The sequence below is a fragment of the Cricetulus griseus genome, chromosome 2 (assembly GCF_003668045.3).
Source record: "Cricetulus griseus strain 17A/GY chromosome 2, alternate assembly CriGri-PICRH-1.0, whole genome shotgun sequence".
NCBI classification, from domain to species: Eukaryota; Metazoa; Chordata; class Mammalia; order Rodentia; family Cricetidae; genus Cricetulus; species Cricetulus griseus.
Genome location: NC_048595.1, coordinates 377,543,412 through 377,562,596, shown reverse-complemented (window position 1 = coordinate 377,562,596; position 19,185 = coordinate 377,543,412). Strand labels below are relative to the sequence as shown.

At 52.1% G+C, this 19,185-nt stretch overlaps 1 protein-coding gene across 1 annotated transcript in view; it reads right to left on the bottom strand.

Annotated features, from left to right (window-relative positions):
* Positions 1–537: 537 nt before the first annotated feature.
* The window catches only part of LOC100769169 (voltage-dependent T-type calcium channel subunit alpha-1I), a 102,201-nt gene continuing 83,553 nt past the window's right edge, over positions 538–19,185 (bottom strand). The window contains exons 29-36 of the mRNA XM_027404045.1: positions 11,480–11,558; positions 10,860–10,981; positions 9,637–10,032; positions 9,251–9,397; positions 8,175–8,297; positions 7,345–7,510; positions 5,360–5,556; positions 538–4,159 (exon numbers count right to left, since the gene is read on the bottom strand). Of these exons, the coding sequence (XP_027259846.1) occupies positions 3,512–4,159; positions 5,360–5,556; positions 7,345–7,510; positions 8,175–8,297; positions 9,251–9,397; positions 9,637–10,032; positions 10,860–10,981; positions 11,480–11,558 (1,878 nt within the window). The 3' untranslated portion in view covers positions 538–3,511. The remainder of the gene's footprint in view (positions 4,160–5,359; positions 5,557–7,344; positions 7,511–8,174; positions 8,298–9,250; positions 9,398–9,636; positions 10,033–10,859; positions 10,982–11,479; positions 11,559–19,185) is intronic.

The window sequence follows — 19,185 nt, the reverse complement described above, 5'->3', positions numbered from 1 at the left end:
GAGGTTTCAAAAGACCAAGCCAGGCCCAGGGTCACTCTCTTCCTGCTGCCTGAATACCCAGATGTAGAACTCTCAGCTCCTTCTCCAGAACCATGTCTGCCTGCATGCTGCTATGGTCCCCACCATGATAACAATGGACTAACCTCTGAAACTGTAAGGCAACCCCAATTAAATCCTCTCTGCTGTGAGAGTTGCTGTGGCTATGGGGTCTCTTTACAACAATAGAATAGTGGCCAAGACAAGCAGCAGGCACTCTTTCCCTCTGAACCGTCTCTCCAGCCCCCATCTTTTGCTCTTAATCCCATTTGAGTAAGGGTTTGTGCTTTGCAGCTGTGAGTCCTCATAATACCAACTCTATGAATTCAGGATCTAGTGTCAAGAGTAAGCAGCCCTGAAGTCCCACCCAGTCCCTGATTCTCTGAAGCCCCCCGAATCCCAGATCCCACAGCTGCAGCATGAAGACATCATTGCTCTTGCCTTGGGATGGGGGCAGCACAATCCCAACCCTGCAGGGAAGGAAGAGACATAGAGAAAGTCTTCAATAGTTTCTGGGGTTTTATTCAAAACAACGCTGGCTGGCGGTTCGGCTTGGTTTCTCTACGCCCGGGCCTTCTGGGCCAGCAGGGACCAGCGCCTTCAGCAACTAAGAGGGAAGTTCATTCACACTGTAGAAACTGTACAGTGACCAGAAGTTAGAGTCACAGAGCAGAACTGGGCTGGGGGCTTGCAGGACAAGGTAGCCTCTGCCTCCTCCCAGGCCCCAGCTCTGCCAGGGACACTGATTATTGCACAATGACGAAAAGAAAACGAAAAGAAAAGAGTATGTGTATCTAGGTTAAACAGCAGCTTCTAAGACCCCAAGCCCTTACACAGAGTAGCAAAAGGGGCTGGAGGTGACCCTGGGAGCTGGGAGCTCTAAGAGAAATATTGGGGACAAGCAGATGGGCGAGTACTGCTCTCCGTTCATCCTCCTCAGAGGGACTACCTGGACCAGAGCAGGAGATAGCAAGAAGGCAGGGCAGGCTCTGTCTGGCTCCAGACCCTTCTCTACAAACGCTACAGAGCCTAGCAAATTAACAACTTTAGGGCATTGGTACCTGTGTCCCCGTTCTCCTCACATCCAGGCCCATGTGGATTGGGGGAGTTTGTGCTTTGGTGATGGACAGGCTTGGCCTGAGGCCACAGCCCCAAGCCACAGTGTTGAAGGGTCACCCGCCCAATCCCTGCCCAATAGAACTCATCTTGCCAGAAGCTCACAGCTTTGTTGGTCCCTGACTCCCCACTCACAGACACAAGGCTGAATGCCTAGGATTGGTCCCAGAGAACCTACCCCAGGTAGTTTCTGTGTTTCTGGGCTCAGCTAATCCTTCTCTATAGACGTACCCAGCTACATCCCTTGCTTAAACCTTGCCCATTTCCCTAAAACACCCTTCAGTGTGTCTGCTTGCTCTGGGGTCACACAGTCCAGTGTAAAGGTGTAGATGCCTGAACATCTCTGCTCAGCCTCAGAGCTATGACAGGGATTCAAAGCTGGCTGTGGAAGAGCAGCATAAACACACACACAGGGGCAACCTGAAGATTGAGCTGGATGACTCACGCTGAACCCAGAAAGCAGAGGGTGCTAGGTGCTATCAAATACCACCACTGTAAAGCCCGAAGACTATGGGCCCTGCCCTGCCCTCTCTACACCACAGCGAGCTCGACACCGGGCCCTTGGAGCCACCCTCCCTTCAACGATGGCTGTATGTGCACAGTCCAGGTGTTCAGGCTAGTGCCCTTCACGGGTGACCCAAGCTGTTTGCTGCCGGGGCAGAATCGCTGCTTCACTTGCCCAGAGCCTCAGTTTACCCAGGTATAAAGTGAGTTTAACAACCACTTTCCCGCTCCTCACCTCTAAGAAGGGTTTTGCAGACAACACCCCTCAACATCTCTTTCCTCCTCACCTCCCACTGTGCTCTGACCTGGGGGGGGGTCCCTGTGCCAGACAGGAACACCCCAGAGCCTACCAACACACTCGCTGCTCACTAGCCTGGCTAGAGGCCCACTTCTGTGAAATCAGGGTTTGAGAACAGGGACAAGATACACACATGTTCTTAGCAGGACCTAGAGCAACCCTTGGCAATCTGGGTGAGCATCCCACATAACTGCCCTTATCAGTAGGCCACCACCCCTTCTTCAAGCTGATTTTAAACCCACCCTCTTTAGAGCTGAGCTTGTGAAAGGCACAGGCTCGATACAGTCTGTTTTGTTTTGTTTTTAAATAAATGGGTAACCATTCCAATAAAAAAGAACACCTGTCCTGAACTCATCCAGGAAGCACTACCATAATGAGACCCTACCTGCAGCTTTTAACGGCAAGACATACTGAGGGGTAAGCGGGAGGCAGAGGACATGAATGTCTGGGTAATTGGCTGGATGCTAAGGGTGCTGAGGTGGGGGAAAGGCTGCAGCCAGGGTTTAGGGCTGCTCAGAGGTCCTTTTAGATTTGCTCTTACCCCAAACACCCCTGGGGCAGGGGCAAGATTTCTCAGGGTGGATGACCATAATCCCCAGAAACTGCTGCAATTTGAGGACTTCACAGAGGACAAAAGGTAGAAAGTTCTCGTGCGACTGACTGACAGCCGGAGCATGGGGAATCTGGGTGAGCCAAGCAGGTACCATGGACCCCTTCACCCATACCCTGTCTTGCAGGAATTATTCCTATTTGCTGCCTTCCTGGGGGTGGTGAATTGTTCCCCAAAATGCTCACAGAAATCAAAACTTAACCTGTATCCTAAGCCCCTTGCCCAGTCTCGGAACCACCCTGTCCCCCAACCCTGCTCTAAGGAATAAGACTAAAAGACCCCCCTGGTTTTTCTAAAGAGAGTGTCTAGCTGGCTAACTAAGAAAGTGTGTCAAGAGTGTCTACAAAAGACTTCACAACAACACGATAGTCAGAGGGACAAGACTGACACCCGACATGTGGGGAGAGGTTGGGGTCCTTAGCAGCGTCTCTTCTTTAAACAGGAAAAAGTGCACCCTGAATTGCTTCTCTTCTGTCTCCTGGGCCCTGAACATCCTCCCAAGCTGCTCTCAACTCAGGGAGATACCCGAAATAACAGCCACTGATGCCCCAATAGGAGCATCTGTGCTGTGAGGGCCTGTGTTCTAACCAACAGCCGAGACCCCTGCCTGGGCCCTGGCCTGCACCCTCAACTTTAGCACTTTCTGGGATTCATAAGCTCTCAGTAAAAAAAATAAATAAATATATGTCTGTCTATATATATGTATATATGTATATATCTGCATATGCGCTGGAAGGGCCACGGGTAGGGCCACACCTGAGCCTCAGCTAACCCAGACCCTCCTCAGTCGCCTGCCCAGTGGCCTGGCGCTGGCTGGCCCCTATGCCACTCCCAGGTGTGGGCAAAGTATTGCTGTCTGCTCCCTGGCTCCTGAGGTAAAAGAAGGCAAGATGGGGCAGGCGGGCGGACAGCAGGTGGCAGCTCCCCCCGGCGGCCCCTGCAGCCCCTCATCTCTTCCTCTTGCTTGCAGCATCAGTTGACTCCAGCTCTCCAGGAGGTGGTTGTGGCTCAGGGGCTGAGGAGCCCAAGCCTGAAGCCAGCTGGGCCTGGCCTGGTGGGTCCTTGCTGCGGTCTGCAGCCCATGAGGGGCTCCTGGCCAAGCCTCGGACTGAGACAGTGGCGCCAGGACGGCCAGGTCCAGCCGCCAGGCTGCTGGTACTGCTGAACTTCCTGGCAGGGGTGAGGCCCGGGGGTGGCAGCATGGGCGGTGGGCAGAAGAGAGACGTGAGTGACAGGCTGCTGAGGGTCTCAGAGTGCTCACTGCCTGCACCCCCGCCACCCGTGCCCCCGCGGCCCTCCTCATCAGAGGGGTCCATGGAGTCGTGGTGGGTGCAGCCGGGGCTGGTAGAGCCGCCGCTGCTGTGGCTGCGCTGATGGGCCCGTAGGCCACGCAGACTAAACAGACCACGGCCCCGCAGACTGAGGCGACGTCGGGTGGTTGGTGACAAGCCAGCTCGTGGCCCTGACACCTGGACAGGTGGTCCCAGGGCACGGCGGGGACTGTCGCTCAGTGTCAGACTGTCCTCCAATGTGGTCTGCAGGCTGCCAGCTGAGCTGCTAGGGCTGGCATCCAGTGATGTGTCACTCACAGTAGCCTGCAGGGAGATAAGAAGGGTTGAGGCTCCCTGTATCATCTCTTTTCCCTGGTCCTTAGTGGACAGTCTGATGACGGGACCCAGGATGCTTCCCTTCTCAGCAGATCCAGAATCCCACAGCACCCCCTCTGCCACACCAGCAATCCCCAGGATCTCTCAGGACAGTTACCACAGAAGCCTCATGCAGGCTCCCCGCTCCCTCTGGACAGCCTGAGCCATCTTTCCTAGTTCCAATGCTAATATCAAGCCCTTCCCTCTCCTAGCTCCCCGATGACTCTCATCTACCCACATCTCCAGCATTACTTCTGCCATCCTTTCCTTCTTCACAAGCCCTTTACCTGCTCGCTGTAGCCCTGACTCATCCCAGCTGCTCACATCCTCTCTCCTAGGTAAGCCTCCAGCCTCTCTCTACTCGCCCTCCCAGCCACTCCTCAGAGATTATACTCCCAGCACTCATTTGCTTGGCCATCTTCCCTTCTGCAACACACACACACACACACACACACACACACACACACACACACACACACACACACACACTTACTTTAAACCCTGAACTGCCCTCCATGGGAGGCAAGAAGTCGGGATCCACTACCTGTTGCAGAGCACAGCCTACTGAAACCAGAAATTAACCATGTCTGACTAAGTAATTACTAGGAAGCCTGCAGGCCAGCCTCCACTGTTGTGTAGGATTACACATGGCACAAAGGTTCTGGTGGATTTTTGTTTTGTGCTCCAGAGGCCCACTGGCCCAGACGGCATGGGGGCTGTGGCTCCAGTCACCCTGATACAGGGGACCATACAGCCAAGACTTCCTCATTTCCCAACCTGCCCCTCTGCAATCAAGCAATCTATAGTCTACAAGCAGTCTAGCAATGACACCCCCTACCACCCACTAAGAGCACTCAAGACATGGCCCCTGACCCCAGCACCATGTCACCCCACAAAACCTCCGCAGTGCCACTTTTTTCCTCATCTCAAGCTAGGGCCCCCATTTCAGCTGTCCTGACAACCTGAGTGCTCCTCAGAAGCTGGTCTTGCCCGTATATTCATCTTGGTATCACCTCTCCTCTCAAGTCTCAGAAGCTCCCCAACTTTCCCAGACTCGACTGCCCTGGTTGTGTTCTGTTCTTTCCCTTCCCCTCCCCCTCATCATCCGTGGCTCCAGGACACTCTTCAGAGTTCAGGAGGTGCCTGTACCTGACGCAAGAGGGTGCAGTTGACACTTGGTGACCTCAGGGATGCCCAGGAGCCCTGAAGAGCGATCTTGGGCAGGTTCCCTGCACTCATGCCGGGTTCCTGTCCCTTCTGGCTGGCAGACACAGCGGGATGGAAGAACTCTGCAGGCATCTGCAGGAGAGGACTGGAGGCATCCGGGGAGAAAGGGCTCTGGGGTGCTGCAGGGGAGAAAGAGGAGGTGCTGGGAACAACCCAGGAGGTGGGCACAGAGCCCTCACTTGGTCTATTAACACTGGCTGTAAGACTCTGGGCAAGACTCCAATTTGAAGCCTCAGTTTCTTTGCTGTGAGAGCAAGAAACGTTTCTGGTGCCATTCCTAGAAGGGCTGGTTTTGAACAGAATGCTGCTTTCAGAGCCCAGCAGACCAGACTCCTAGGCCTTCTTCTTCTTCTGGAAATGGGAACAGATAACACACCCAGTAGAGGTATGTTGACACTGTCAAGTTGACAGGCTCTGGAGTCACCAAAGAGAGGGACTCTGAGAGTGTCTGTGAGGAAGTTTCTAGATTGGGTTGAGATGAGAAGACCCACCCTAACTGTGGGCAGCACCATCCCACAGGCTGGGGTCCTGGACTGAGCACTAGGGAGAAAGTGAGCTGAGCACCAGCGTGCATCTGTCTCTGCTTCCTGCCTGTGGATGCCATGTGATATACTGCCCCAAGTTCCTGCTGCCATGCCTTCCCACCATGATGGGCTGTTCCCTTGAACTATGGACCAAAACAAACTCTTCCTTAAGTTGACTTCAGCAGGTACTTGGTCACAGCAGTGAGAACAGTAGCTAACACAAGGAGGTCTGTGGGGCTAACAGCAGATATGGAGCACCTAGTCCAGCACTGTGCACATAGTAGGAACTCAATCACTGAGAGTCATCATCCCTTGGGTTCTGACAACCCCACATGGCCAAGCCAGGCCTGGGGATCCCCTCCTGGACAATGGAGGGTAGAGTTTCCAGTACTGATGGTACCGAAGCTGCTGGGTGGGCCTTGTCTGCTCTACTGTGGATAGAAAGGGACAAGGCCAGGCTGGGGGAACCTGAGGCAGGGCCAGCAGCAGCTGCTCTGCCTGTGGTCCCCTCTGTACCTCATATAAGGAAGAAGGAACATGGGGCTCGGGATATGTGAATAGGCAGGCGGCTGTGCCGGCTGCCATCTTGTAAACTGTCAAAATTACTGAAGGGATGTGCAAATTAACCGTTAACTGAACACTCCATCAGAACGTGCCTGGGGCAGACCATGGGCTCAGGTTTTGAGATCAGGAAATTTGGGGTCCTAGCATTCCAGCCATCATGCCCAGTAGAGGTCACAGCTTTATAGAGTGTCTGTGGGAAAGCCAGTCACCTAGACATCCCAGAAGACATCTTAGGGTGAGTTTGAGCCTTAAGGGTCACTCTTGTGTTAGACTGTCATCTCCTCTTCCCCACCCAGCCAGTGATGCCACTCACATTCTTGTCATCCTCCAAGAGGGAGCCCAAGTGACAGGCAAGCCAGCTCAGTCCCTTGCCTTATCCCCAAACACAAACCAGCTGTTCAAGGAGGTGTGGGGTAGAGACCCTTTTATCAAAGGGCCATTGAGAATGCCAATCAGCCAGTCATTATGTCACCTTGTGTGCATATCTGGGGGACAAACGCCCTTCAGATTGTTCTCTACCCAAACTCAATAATCTGCAAGCCTCCCTTCTGCTCTGTGTGTGGCAACCTGGTTCCCTGGTTCATCACAGAACATAGGAAGCTCGGCGTGACGTTTCTTTTAGCCCAGGCTTCAGCTATCCTTATTAGTTCATTGACCTTGCTCTTTTATCACTACTGTATCAGGCTGGAGTCTTTCTCTAATTGTCAGGAACCCATTTGGTTCTTTATGGTGGAAAAACAAACCTCCACCACCTCTCTCATGAAACAGATGTTTAGGATTGGGGTGCAGGGAGCTAGCTGGTAAGGCTGCAACCCTCACCTTGGCTGCTCTCATGTTTGAGCCAGGACTGGACAGGATTGAACGGGATGGCCTCCATCTCACACAGCAGGCTCTCTGGGCCTGAAGACACTGGCGCATTGGCAAAGGGGAAAAAGCATTCATCCAGGTCTCCTGCCTGCAAGGGCTCCGGAGGCTCTAGCTCACCCTGCAGGCAAGGGAGGTAGGTGATCAATAAGTTGAGGAAGACAGAGGCAGGGCCCCTGCATAGCTATCCCATCCCTATCTAGGAAACCCTTCCTCTTGCCTCCTCCACCTGACCAACAGTCACCACCAGTCCTCGGGTGGAAGGTCCTGACCTCTAGGAAGCCCTCTTGGATGCCTCCAGGCAGCTATGGTTTCCCCTATCCCCTCTCTTCCTGATTCTAAAGGCCTTGAGTACAGCACCAGGTCTTCTTCATATCCATAAGCAAACCAAACGCTAACTCAGTGTAGTAACTTGCAGTGAAGGCATCAGAACAGAACATGAAGTGGGCCCCTTCTTTTGCCGTAACTCAGTTTCCACATTCATACTTGGGAGGAGGAGTTCTTCCTCTCTGGCCACTGCCTGGGGTCTTGCAGATGGAGCAGAAGGCTGTGGCATCTCTTTCCAGACTTTCTCAGCTCTACAAGTTCCTTGAGAGCTACCTGATGTCCACTCTGAGGAGTATGGGCTCATGATATCCTAACCTGCAACTTGATATCTATGTCTGACACAAGATGTGGCCTCAATTACTTGGACTGTACCCCACCTGAGCCCAGCCAGGCCAGATGAACTGTGTACCCTGCCTTTGCACATGGAGAGCAATGCAAGGAGACTCCCAGCCACTTACCTTGCTCTCCTTGGGGCCCTGTGGGCAGGCTGTGGGGTCCTCGAGACTCAGGTCATCCCCCATCAGGATGGACGAGGACCTGTCTGAGTTCAGGGAGAAGGCCTCTGTCTCAGCCAGCTGCACCTGCAGGGGGAGGTGGTGGCCTCGGGTCACCCTGGGGCTGGGATGGGGCAGCCTGGGCCTGGAGCGCTGAGCAACAGGTCCCTGAAAGGACATGGGGCAGTGGTCAGAGTGGTTCACAGGCCTGCTGGGCATGGGTGGTGGGCCCACTCTGTGTAGGATCCCAGCCTGGGTGACACATGATGGCACAGGAGCCACCCCCAACGGAAACCAGGTCTGAGTGGCCCACCTTGGTGTCTGAACACACAAGTAGCCATGATACAGTGAGCTATGGAGCTCTGTTGTCCACTTGCTCCAGACCAAGTGTCCATAGAGCTGGGGTGGGTATGACTCCTCTGAGGGCTGTGAGGGCCACTTGCACTGCATGTCCCTGCAAGATCTGCTATCCTGAGGAACCTGTCTCAGCCATGGAGCAGGAGAATTGAGCAACCTACATGTTCAACTCCTGCCCAAGGCTCCTGGGGATGACCTCACAGCCATTGATACTAGAGCGAACCCAGGAACGCACATGTACTAGGACATAGGAAGAGCTCTTGGAAACAGCCTGGGAGAGGACCCCAGACCAGCGGCAGAGGAAGGCTGAGCTGCCTCTGCGAGGAGGCCAGAACAAGGCTCACCAGAGTAGTTTTGAGATACTCAGGGGGACCATGGCTCCTGTGGAAGAATAGGCACCAGTGACCCCTTCTTGGTTCACAAAGGGCAAAATGCCCTGAAAGGGACACAAGGCTCTTGGCTGCCCAACAGCACAAGGAAGAATAGCTATAGCTTCTGTGCACCTTTTATAGCCAAGATGCCAAGGACTCAGATCTTTAGGCCCCCACTGGGCTGCACTTTACAGACAAACCACTGTGACCAGTGGGATCAGTATACTTCTAGGGGCCTAGAGCCACGGCTTCCCCCAACACCTCACTCCCGGGTGACTCCCAGGGAGCCAGCTCCTCTCAGGCTGCCAGTACCTCTTGCTTGTCATGGTGACACTTGTCACAGCCAGCAGGTGAGGAGTAGTGGTGGAAGATGGAGCCGGACAGGTTGTCAATGATGGTCAGCTCCCCCTCCAAGGAGTCCTTGATGATTAAAGAGACGCTGTCCAACCACAAGGTCTCCTAGGCGGACGGGGCAGGGTGGGGACAGGTGGGATTATCGGCTGGGTCCCTGGACATTGGGGTGGGTGGGGCAGAGCTGCCCTCCCATTCTCTGTGCCCACAGTCTGGGACTGAGCCTTTCATCACAGGAGCACCCTATCTTAGAGCAGAGGGACCCCAAAAGATAGGGCACCTCCCAGCCAAGCTGCCCACCTGGCTCCTGCCCTTTGTGTCCCATTCACCTCTCAGCCCCTGCCCACCTGGGCTGGAGAATAGCAGTGCCGGCACAGGTGGCTCTCATTGTCACCCCCAACACCTGGCCCTCCTGATCCACGGCTGGGGGCTCCTGGTGAACTAGTAGTAGGCAGCCTCGGGCCAGGACAGGGGCACGGGCCAGCGCCAGGGCCAGGGCCAGGGCCGGGACCGGGTCCAGGGCCCAGGCCGTGGGCCATCTCCAGCTCGATCTCAGCATCCATCTCCGCGTCCTCCTGGGCCTCCTTGTTGCTATCATCCAGGTGTTTCATGAGCACAGCCACCACCACGTTGATGAGCACGAACTGAGCCGTGAGCACGAAGCTCACAAAGTACAGCGGTGACACGAACTGCAGGCTGCTGAGGCAGCTGCGCTCATCATGGGTGCAGTCTCGAAGGGTGTCCTACCACAGGGACAGGCTGTGGGTCAATGCCACCCATCACACCTACCCAGCCACACACCCCACACACCTCACCTCCATAGCACAGAGGACCCACAAGGCTACCAGATGTCAGGCACACACATGCATGCACACATACACGCACACACATACACACACACACACACACACACACACACACACACACACACACACCACGCACGCACGCACGCACACACACACCACACACACACATACACGCACACACATACACACACACACACACACACCACACACACCGCACGCACGCACGCACGCGCACACACACACACACACACACACACACACATACACATGCACACACGCACACATACACGCACACGCACACACACATGCAGACAGGCAGGCACACATGTGCATACCACGGGGTCTAGATTCAATACTCCTCCAGAGTCCTAGCCACCTTCATACCCATCTAGCTTATGGTAGCCTGAGCTTGTCTCAGCTTCAGCCATGTCCCTAGGGTCCTAATCTGGTGTGCTCTGGCCCTCTTCACTCCCTACTGTGGCTGATCCCACCTCTCAGAGCTATAACAAAATTTGAGAAGCATGGAGTTCCCTAGGCACTCATTGCTGCTTTTCAGGCCAGCCAGCAAGGTCCTGCCTGACCTAAGCCCAGTTCCATTTCACTAGAGTCAAGGAGGTCCCTGAACATCTCTGGTCCCTGACTCTCCTCCTGTGTACAAGGGGATACTGGGCATGCAGAGAGTACTATATCTGGAGCAGTACTGTACCACCATGCACCCAAGACTTGAAACTACCTGATTTCCCCCTCAGCTAACCCATGAATACCTTCATGATTCCATTCCAGTTATCGCCTGTGGAGACCTGGAAGAGCGTGAGGAAGGCCATGCCGAAGTTCTCAAAGGTAGCGTGCCGGCTCATGCCCTCACACGGGTTCTCATCATTGCAGACTAAGAGGGGAGAGGTGGTCAGCCTGTCCACCAACAGCACCACCCCCTACAACCATGTGCATGTGAACTGTGCCCAGCCCACAGATGGGAAAACTAAGGCTGAAGGAAGTGGTACACTGGCTAGGAGTTCAATCTTAGGAGCATGTGGCTCTTCTATCCAATAATGGCTCCCGAGAGAGGTGGTAGGGTGAGGGCCAGCCCCTCGGGGAGCCCTGATTTCTGGAACTGACCTTATATGTGGGGCTGGGCTCTGTTATTGGGGTGGCCCTGGCTCAGGACAGGCAGTGGCTGGAAGCAGAGGATGGAGGCTCCCCAGAAGACCAGACAGCTTGAATCCAGGACTCCGCCACACAGATCTGATGTACATTCATGAGCCAGGGCCTCAGAAAATACCCTACGCTAAGACTGGGTTTAGTTGAGGAGTCCTGCTACTGAGACAACTGCCCCATACAATGACCTCGGTGGCAGGCTGATGGGCCCAGCCTAGGCATTGCTCACCCAGCTTTCCAAAGAGCTCCACTCCCAGGGCAGCATAGATGAAGAAGAGCAGCATGAAGAGGAGGCCCAGGTTGCCCACCTGTGGAGAGAGATGGGCTAGGCTTGGGGCCAGAGGCCTAGGGATATTCAAGAGGAGAAGAGGGAGACCTGGGGGAGAGTGGGGAAGAGGAGTCCCAGGTCTGGAGGAAGGCAGGGAAGGGGGGATCCCTGGGGCAGGAGGGTAGAGGTGAAGGACCTCTGCCAGGGGGACAGAGGCAGGGTCAGGCTCTGCATTGTTGCACCAGGCTGAGTATCCATGTCTGCTGTCCCCTTGTCACCTCCTGAAGGGCAAGACTAGCGAACCATAGCTTACCGAATAAGAATTGAAGGCTGGGAGAAGGGAACTGGGATTGTCATGTAAATCAATCTTGTTTCTAATTCAAATAAAAAATAATAAAAAAAACTAAATTTTGAGAAATATTTACATTAAAAAAAAAAGAATTGAAAGCTTACAGTCTTTGCCATAAGCATATCGGTCGTCCCAAAAGCCTATGAGGGAGTATGGAGATGACTCAGTGGGTAAAGTGCACAAACGTGGGGACCTGGCTTCAGTCAGCAGCCACATAAAATCTGGGCACAGTGGTGTGCATCTGTCCAGCTGATATGGACAGAGACTGGCAGGTCTCTGGAGTTCATGGACCAGCTGTTCATGAGCTCCAGGCTCAGGAAGAGACCCTGCCCTAAAGAAAAAGAAAAAATGGAATAAAGAAAAAGAGGAGGAGGGAGGGAAAGGAGAAGGGAAGTGAGAAAGAGAGAGAGAGAAAGGAAGGAAGGAAAGAAAGAGGGGAAAAAGAGAAGAAAAGGGAGAAAAGAGAGAAGGAAGGAAGGGGGAGGGAGGGGGAGGGGAGGGAGGGAGGGAGGGAGGGAAGGAGGGGAAGGGAAAGGAGGAGAAGGGAAGGGAGAAAGCAAGAAAGACAGAAAGAAAGGAAAAGAAAAGAAAAAAGTAGAAAGAAAAGAAAAGCAATAAAGTAAGGTAGAAAATAATAGAAGACACTTGACGCCACACCCTCACACATGTGTATGCATTCACACACACACACACACACACACACACACCACTCAAATAAATCTATGTGCCATCTTTTGCTCCATTTCTCAGGTGAAAATGAGACAGACTGAGAGCCAAAGGACCTGCTTAGTTATTTGGATCACAAGTGATGGGGCAGGAATTCAAGTCCAACAAACTGACCTTTGTTGGCCTGGGATACAATAGGATGAAATCAGACTTGGCCTCCGCAGGCCAGCACAAGACTGACCACAAAAAGGAATTTAGTGAAGGAATCACACACGCCGTGGTCCCAGGAGCCTCCTACAAATGCAGCCACCCCTGTCCCATGGTTCCTACAGGACAGGATGCCCCAGATTCCAAACCTGATTCAAACCCAGGCATCAATGGGAGACTGCCTTTCCCTCATGCTATGGACAAGGCTAGAAGGCGTTCCTTCCCTACAAAGAAAATCCCTCCTGACCTTCCAAAGGCTTCGAGAATTGAGTCGGGAGGCGTTTGAGGTAATCACTATGAAGTGAGCCCCCATGGATTTCAGACTGCTCTAGAGGCAGGCTTCCTTCCCAGCCGCTCCACACTGCAGTGCAGGCTAATTAATGATGTTAATGATTGCGCAAGCACTTAGTGGACACTGCAAGTCACAGTGTGTGGCCCTGATAGCCGAGGAAGACCTGGCCTCACCACGGCCCACAAAGCTCAGCTTCCTGCCCTGCTTAGACCTGGCTGGCAGTGTTTCCTAAGCAGGATCCAGTCTTTCCCACCAGTCCCCTACCTTCACCCTCAGCCCCTTTAGAGCCTGAGAGTCCCAGCAGCCTCCTCATCTGCCTCTTTGTCTCCAGCCTTTCCTCCAAGGTCCACACAGAGGCAGCTCTGCTTGGAGCCCTCTTGTCCAAATACTCCTATGGCATACAGAGTCCACAACACAAAACCCACATTTGTTTTGCCCCAAAGCTGAAAGCCTACTGTGACATCTGCCACCCACTCCCCTCACAGTCTGATCTTCCTGCTCATTGATTCCAACCATGTGGAAATGGACTGCTAGATCTCTGAGTATCCTGACCCTCCACAGGGAAGATGCTTGGGACTTGTATGGTTAGTCCCTCATGATCATTTCTCAAAGCCCAGTCCAGGTCACCTCCTCTGAGGAGCCGTCCCCAAAGTCTTCTCCATCTGTACTCTACAGTGTCCATTTGTGGTGGCTTATATTGTCACCTTGACAGAACCTAGATTCATATGGGACATGAGCCTCTGGGCGTGCCTGTGAGGGAGTTTCTAGACTGGGCTATTTGAGGTGGAAGACACACCCTGAATGTAAACAGCTGAGGTCCTGGATTGACTAAAAAGGAGAGAGTGAGCTGAACAGCACTGTTGATCTGTCTCTGCTTCCTGCGGGCAGCTGCATTGTGACCAGTTGCCTCAAGCTCCTGCCGCCATGTCTTCCCTGCCGTGATGGACTGTACCCTTGAACTGCAAGCCAAAATACACCCTTCCCTCTGTAAACCACTTTTGCCGGGTATTATGTAGCAGCAGTGAGAAAAGCAGGGAATACACCATTTAACAGCATGGACTAAGGCTAGCAGATTTTTGAAGGACAAGCCCCTCACCCACAGCCACATGTCACTTGGCACATGCTTACGTCATCGAAATTACCATCATGTGTCTCCTATTTGAGCCAGGGCTTCCCCAGTATCTCCGTGTACCCTGTGTCAACTTAACACTGGCCTACAGAGCCCTGACAGGATAACCAGGGATCAGAGAGGCCGGACACACGCCCGTCACCACCACATCCTCATTCTACTTGTAGCAGACTCTGCTAGGGCACGTCCCATGAGCCAAGCCCTACTAAGAATTTGATGAGATTTAACTGTCAGACACCTCCAACTTTGAAAGACTGTCACATCCTCATTCACAGGTGAGGAAGCCAAGGCAAGAGACATTATGTCACCTGCTCAGGGACTACCCATGGATCCCAGGCAGGGAGTTCAAATCTAGGCTTTAACTTACTTCCTGTTTGCACTCGTGTGTATCCAAGGACATTCCCTTCCTCGGGCATTAGAGAAATCACATCTCTCCCTGCAAATGCCCTTGCTTTCCAGTGAGACTGTAGATGAGTCATGTTGCTTTCCCTTTGGAAATGGACAAACTACTCTTCCTGGACAACTTCTCGGACTGTGGATTTGGGACAATAACCCACTCCTTCTTAGTCATGACAGATTTCCCCATCCCACTAATTGGAAGAGACTTACTACAAATACTACAGACCCCCACATCCTTTGTGGAGGTCATTGCCTGTCTTACTTAGAATCCTATTCATCCTCCAACCTGCATTCTTGTGACATGCCCCTATTAGAAGAATACTTCCTCCAACCAAGTCTGGGACCCAAAAATGGTGCTCAAACTTCAGGATACCTGCAGAATTTGCAGCAGCAGTATCCTGTAGTATGGGTTGAGGATAACTCATCAGGACTGACCACTAAGCACCAATTGTCATCCAATTACTAAGTACTACTACCAAGTATGGCTTTAATAGTACCCTGTGAGCCAGGAAACCAAACGGGGGGGGGGGGCTGGGGGAGGTTGCTAAACCAATGACAGTCTACAAAAGCTGGAATCCTCACCCCTGCCATTCCTCTTGGAACAATCCCTGCTCCCGGTCCTAAAACCAGGCACCAAGAACTATAGAACTGTGAAGGATCCCAGAAAGGTAAACAAAAAGGTGGGTACCACCCATCCCATGATTCCTGATCCCTACACCTTCCTGAGTCCCTGACACCAGAAAAATAAGTACATATAATTCTGGACTTAAAAGATGCCTTCTTTTGCCTCATATTGTCACCTATAAGCCATCCCATTGCTGCCCTTGAATGGACTGATCTTAAGAGGGTTTATATGCCAACTGACCTGGACTAGGTTGTCACAAGGGTTCAAAAATTCTCACATACTGTTCAGTGAGGCCTTAAGTGAAGACCTCCTGACTTTTCAGCAGAGGTATACAAAGAACATCCTGTTACAGTATGGGGATGACCTCCTCATAGCCTCAGAAATTGAGGAGGAATGTAAGAAGGCCAGTGGGGGCCTGATGTAGACAACAAAGGGCCCAGGATACTAAGTCTCAGCCAAGAAGGCCCAACTATGTGCACCCCATGTCACCTACTTGGGGTACAAGTTGGAAGGAGGCAAATGAATTCTTTCCCAGAGCCAAATGTAGGCAATCCTACTGATCCCCACACCTCAAACGAAGAAACAAGTGCAGGAATTTGCTGCTTGTGGATACCAGAGGTCTCAAAGCTAGCTAAGCCATTGTATACCAGTGTCAATGTGGTGGCTCTCGGCCATGCTAGTGAAAAGCTGACACATTGAACTTGGATCAAGAACTGTTCCTAAACACCCTGCACTCTGTAGAGCCTTCCCAAAGGGGGAACCCAAAAGGGTGGATGTCTGATGCCCCAGTAATGCGTTATCAGGCAGGCTGGACCAGCCCCATATCTGATTCTGTGAAACCTCAGCCATCAGCCCTGCCAGCTTGTTGCCAGATGATAACCCAACAGAGCCCCTCCATGATTGCCGGGAAGTGACTGATGAGGTCCAATCTGTCACACCTGACCTAACAGATGTCCCACTGTGAGAAACAGGAGAGGTAATGTACACTGATGGGAGCAGTTTTGTTCAAGAACAGAATCGGATATGCTGGGAAGCAGTTGTCACCTTGGACCGGATGGTGTGGGCCCACCCAGTCCCTCAGTTGAGGGACCTTAGCACAAAGGGCTAAGCTTCTGACATTAACCCAGGCACTTTGCTGGGGGAAGGACAAAGCCATCATTTGTCACAGCCCATGTCCATGGGACCCTCTATCAGGAAAGAGGACTCCTCACCTTGGCTGGAAAGGAAATAAAAAAAAAAATCCTGACCCTACTAGAAGCCATATGTCTGCCAAAAAATAAAAATGAAAGTAGTCATTGTCCACTGTGAAAGGCATAAAAACAGACTTCCCTAAAGCACAAGGGATCAGGGCGGCAGACTTGGCCCATGGAAGGTGGTCCTAGAACCAGTGGTGCCTCTCCAGATCTTGGTTACCCTGATCGAACCCAAATTTCTCCAGTGCCCAAACTACACACAGGAAGAAACTAAATGGTCAAAGATGGAAGTTGTAGAACAGGAGACAAATGGATGGTGGTTCTTGCTAGAGAGGAGAGCGGTACTCCCTGATGCTATCAGGAGATAAATGGTCACCAAACTCCACCAGGCCACCCATCTGAGGGCATCCAATATTGCTGAGTTACTCAGGCCCAGACATCATATCCATCCACTAGACAATTTTGTCAAAGACACTGTGTCCAGAGGCACTACTTATGCACAAGTGAATCCCAAAAGAGGAAGAAACACCCTAGAAGGAATCTATGCCCAAGTTAGCAGGGAACAATGGAAAGTGGACTTCATAAAACCCACAGTTCATGGGTATAAGCATTTACCAGTTTTTATAGATACCTTCTCTAGCTAGGTGAGTATCTCCTACCTGAATGGAGACAGCCTCAATAGTCACCAAGAAACTCCTCCAAAAGTCGATTCCTAGGTTTGGATTGCTCTAGGGTTCGACAATGGCCTGCCTTCATGGCCAATGTTTCTTGAAATCTGGCAAAGGCCCTTAATGTTGACTGGAAACTAAACTGTGCCTATAGGCCACAAAACTCAGGTCAGATAGAGAGGATGAATAGTACCTTGGAGGAAATTTTAACTAAGTATGTCCTTGAGACTGTCAAAGAATGAGCCAACCTCCTACCACTTGCCTTTCTAAAAACTAGGAGCACCCCATATTGAGAATATTTCTCCCCATTTGAAATTATGTTCAGGAGGCCTCCCTGTCTCTTCCCTAAGCTAAGAGATGTCCATAAGGCAGAAATTACTAACCACTCCCTCCTCAAGTCCTTACAGGCCCTGCAATAAGCCCAGAGGACTATTCATCAGATGGTTCAAGGGGCTGTGGCCTTGTCCATACCTGAGCCTCTGCACAAGGTACAGCCTGTTGACCTTGTGTGGGTAAAGAGGACCCTGATACAGAGCCTGGAGCCAACATGGAAAGGCCCATACCCTGTGGTCCTCACCACACCTACAGGAGTGAAAGTTGCCAGTGTCATCCCTCAACTCCACTACACAAAGCTGAGAAGGCTACAGAGGACAAAGATAGATGGGTTGTCACCAGATCTTCCAACCCACTAAAGATAAAACTGGCATGGCCCTATGACTGACTGTCCTATTTTGTCTTCTTTGTCTCCCTATGGGAAATCCCCGAGATCCCCATGAATCAGGACCTTGGGTGAGAATTAAGAAAGAATGGAACCAGGGAGCTGATAGCCAGTCAGTCCATCCACTGAGACCAACTCACCCTGTGGGTGGGTTTCTGTAAAATATGACACCCAGAGGCGACTGGGAAAAGAGGCTACAAAGGAGTATGCTCCTGGGGCTGTAGGTCCACTTTTGAGGGAGTGGGGCTCCAATCTACCCAACACTATGCCTGCTCTACTGACAGCCCCCCAAACTTCCAGAAGCCAGGCAAATACCACTGTGCTCAGTGGGTTGTGAACCCACATATTCCTAAGGGCACACTGACCCTTTCATAGAAGAGACTCTGCCTGTAATTGCACTAGTCTTGGGAATGTAATCCCATATCCATAAAGTTAGGGCCTGGCAGGAAACTGAAGGTCATTGGGAAACTGGCAGAAGCAGGGGAGTCAGGCTATATGTGAGCTATCAAGACCCAGGCAGCAAATTTACTATCCAAAGGAGGCCTCCACCGAGAGTCATCTGGCCCATCTGCCCCAAACTGGCCCCTGGAATATAAGCCCCCTAAGGTGGCAAGCCTCAAAACTCCAATATCAGCAGGAATTCCTTTGGTATCCATGGAGGGTAAAGGTCCACGAGGTATCAGAAGCCAGACCCTTGGTGTTTGGAATGCTAGAAGGAGAGTATTGATTTATGAACCATTCTCAACCAGACAGATAATGCCTGCTAGCCATCCCTGCATCCCAAATACCCGTACAACCTTGGGATAGGAACTAGTCAGACAGTATGCCCCACTTCCAACCCTGAAAACTGTAAATAGAACCAACCTAAGCTCACCCTGGGAGACCTCCAAGAAAAGACAGCTTAATGGCACTAAGATACCCGATAGATAGTTCCCCCTATGCAAATTCCTGTCACCATACATGGTAGGTTAACTCCAACAACAGCAGACAAGTGTATTTCCAGGACCCAGCCACTACTTGGCTTGTTTGCACTAACAGCTCAGCCAAGTGTGCATCTTTTGAACAGTTTGCAGTGTAGGAGACTGCACTCCTTTGAGACCTCGTGTGTATCATTCCACAGATACTCATCTGTAATGAGGAAATGGGCAGAGCCAACCTAAATCTAGATGGTGGGCTGCCCTGTGTGTGGTGAGCCATTCCCTATTGGTAAGTTCCACCACAGCTGGAACTTCAGCCCTAATTGTAGGGGATAAAAATTTTAAGGAACTCAGTACTCAAGTAAACATGGACCTAGCCATCTGGAAAATTCTGTTTCCCATTTAGAAACTCGGGTAGATTACTTAGCAACTTCATGAAATGAGGGGGTCTCCGTATGACACTGGGAGAAACCTGTTGCTTCTATACCAACCAGTCGGGGCAAT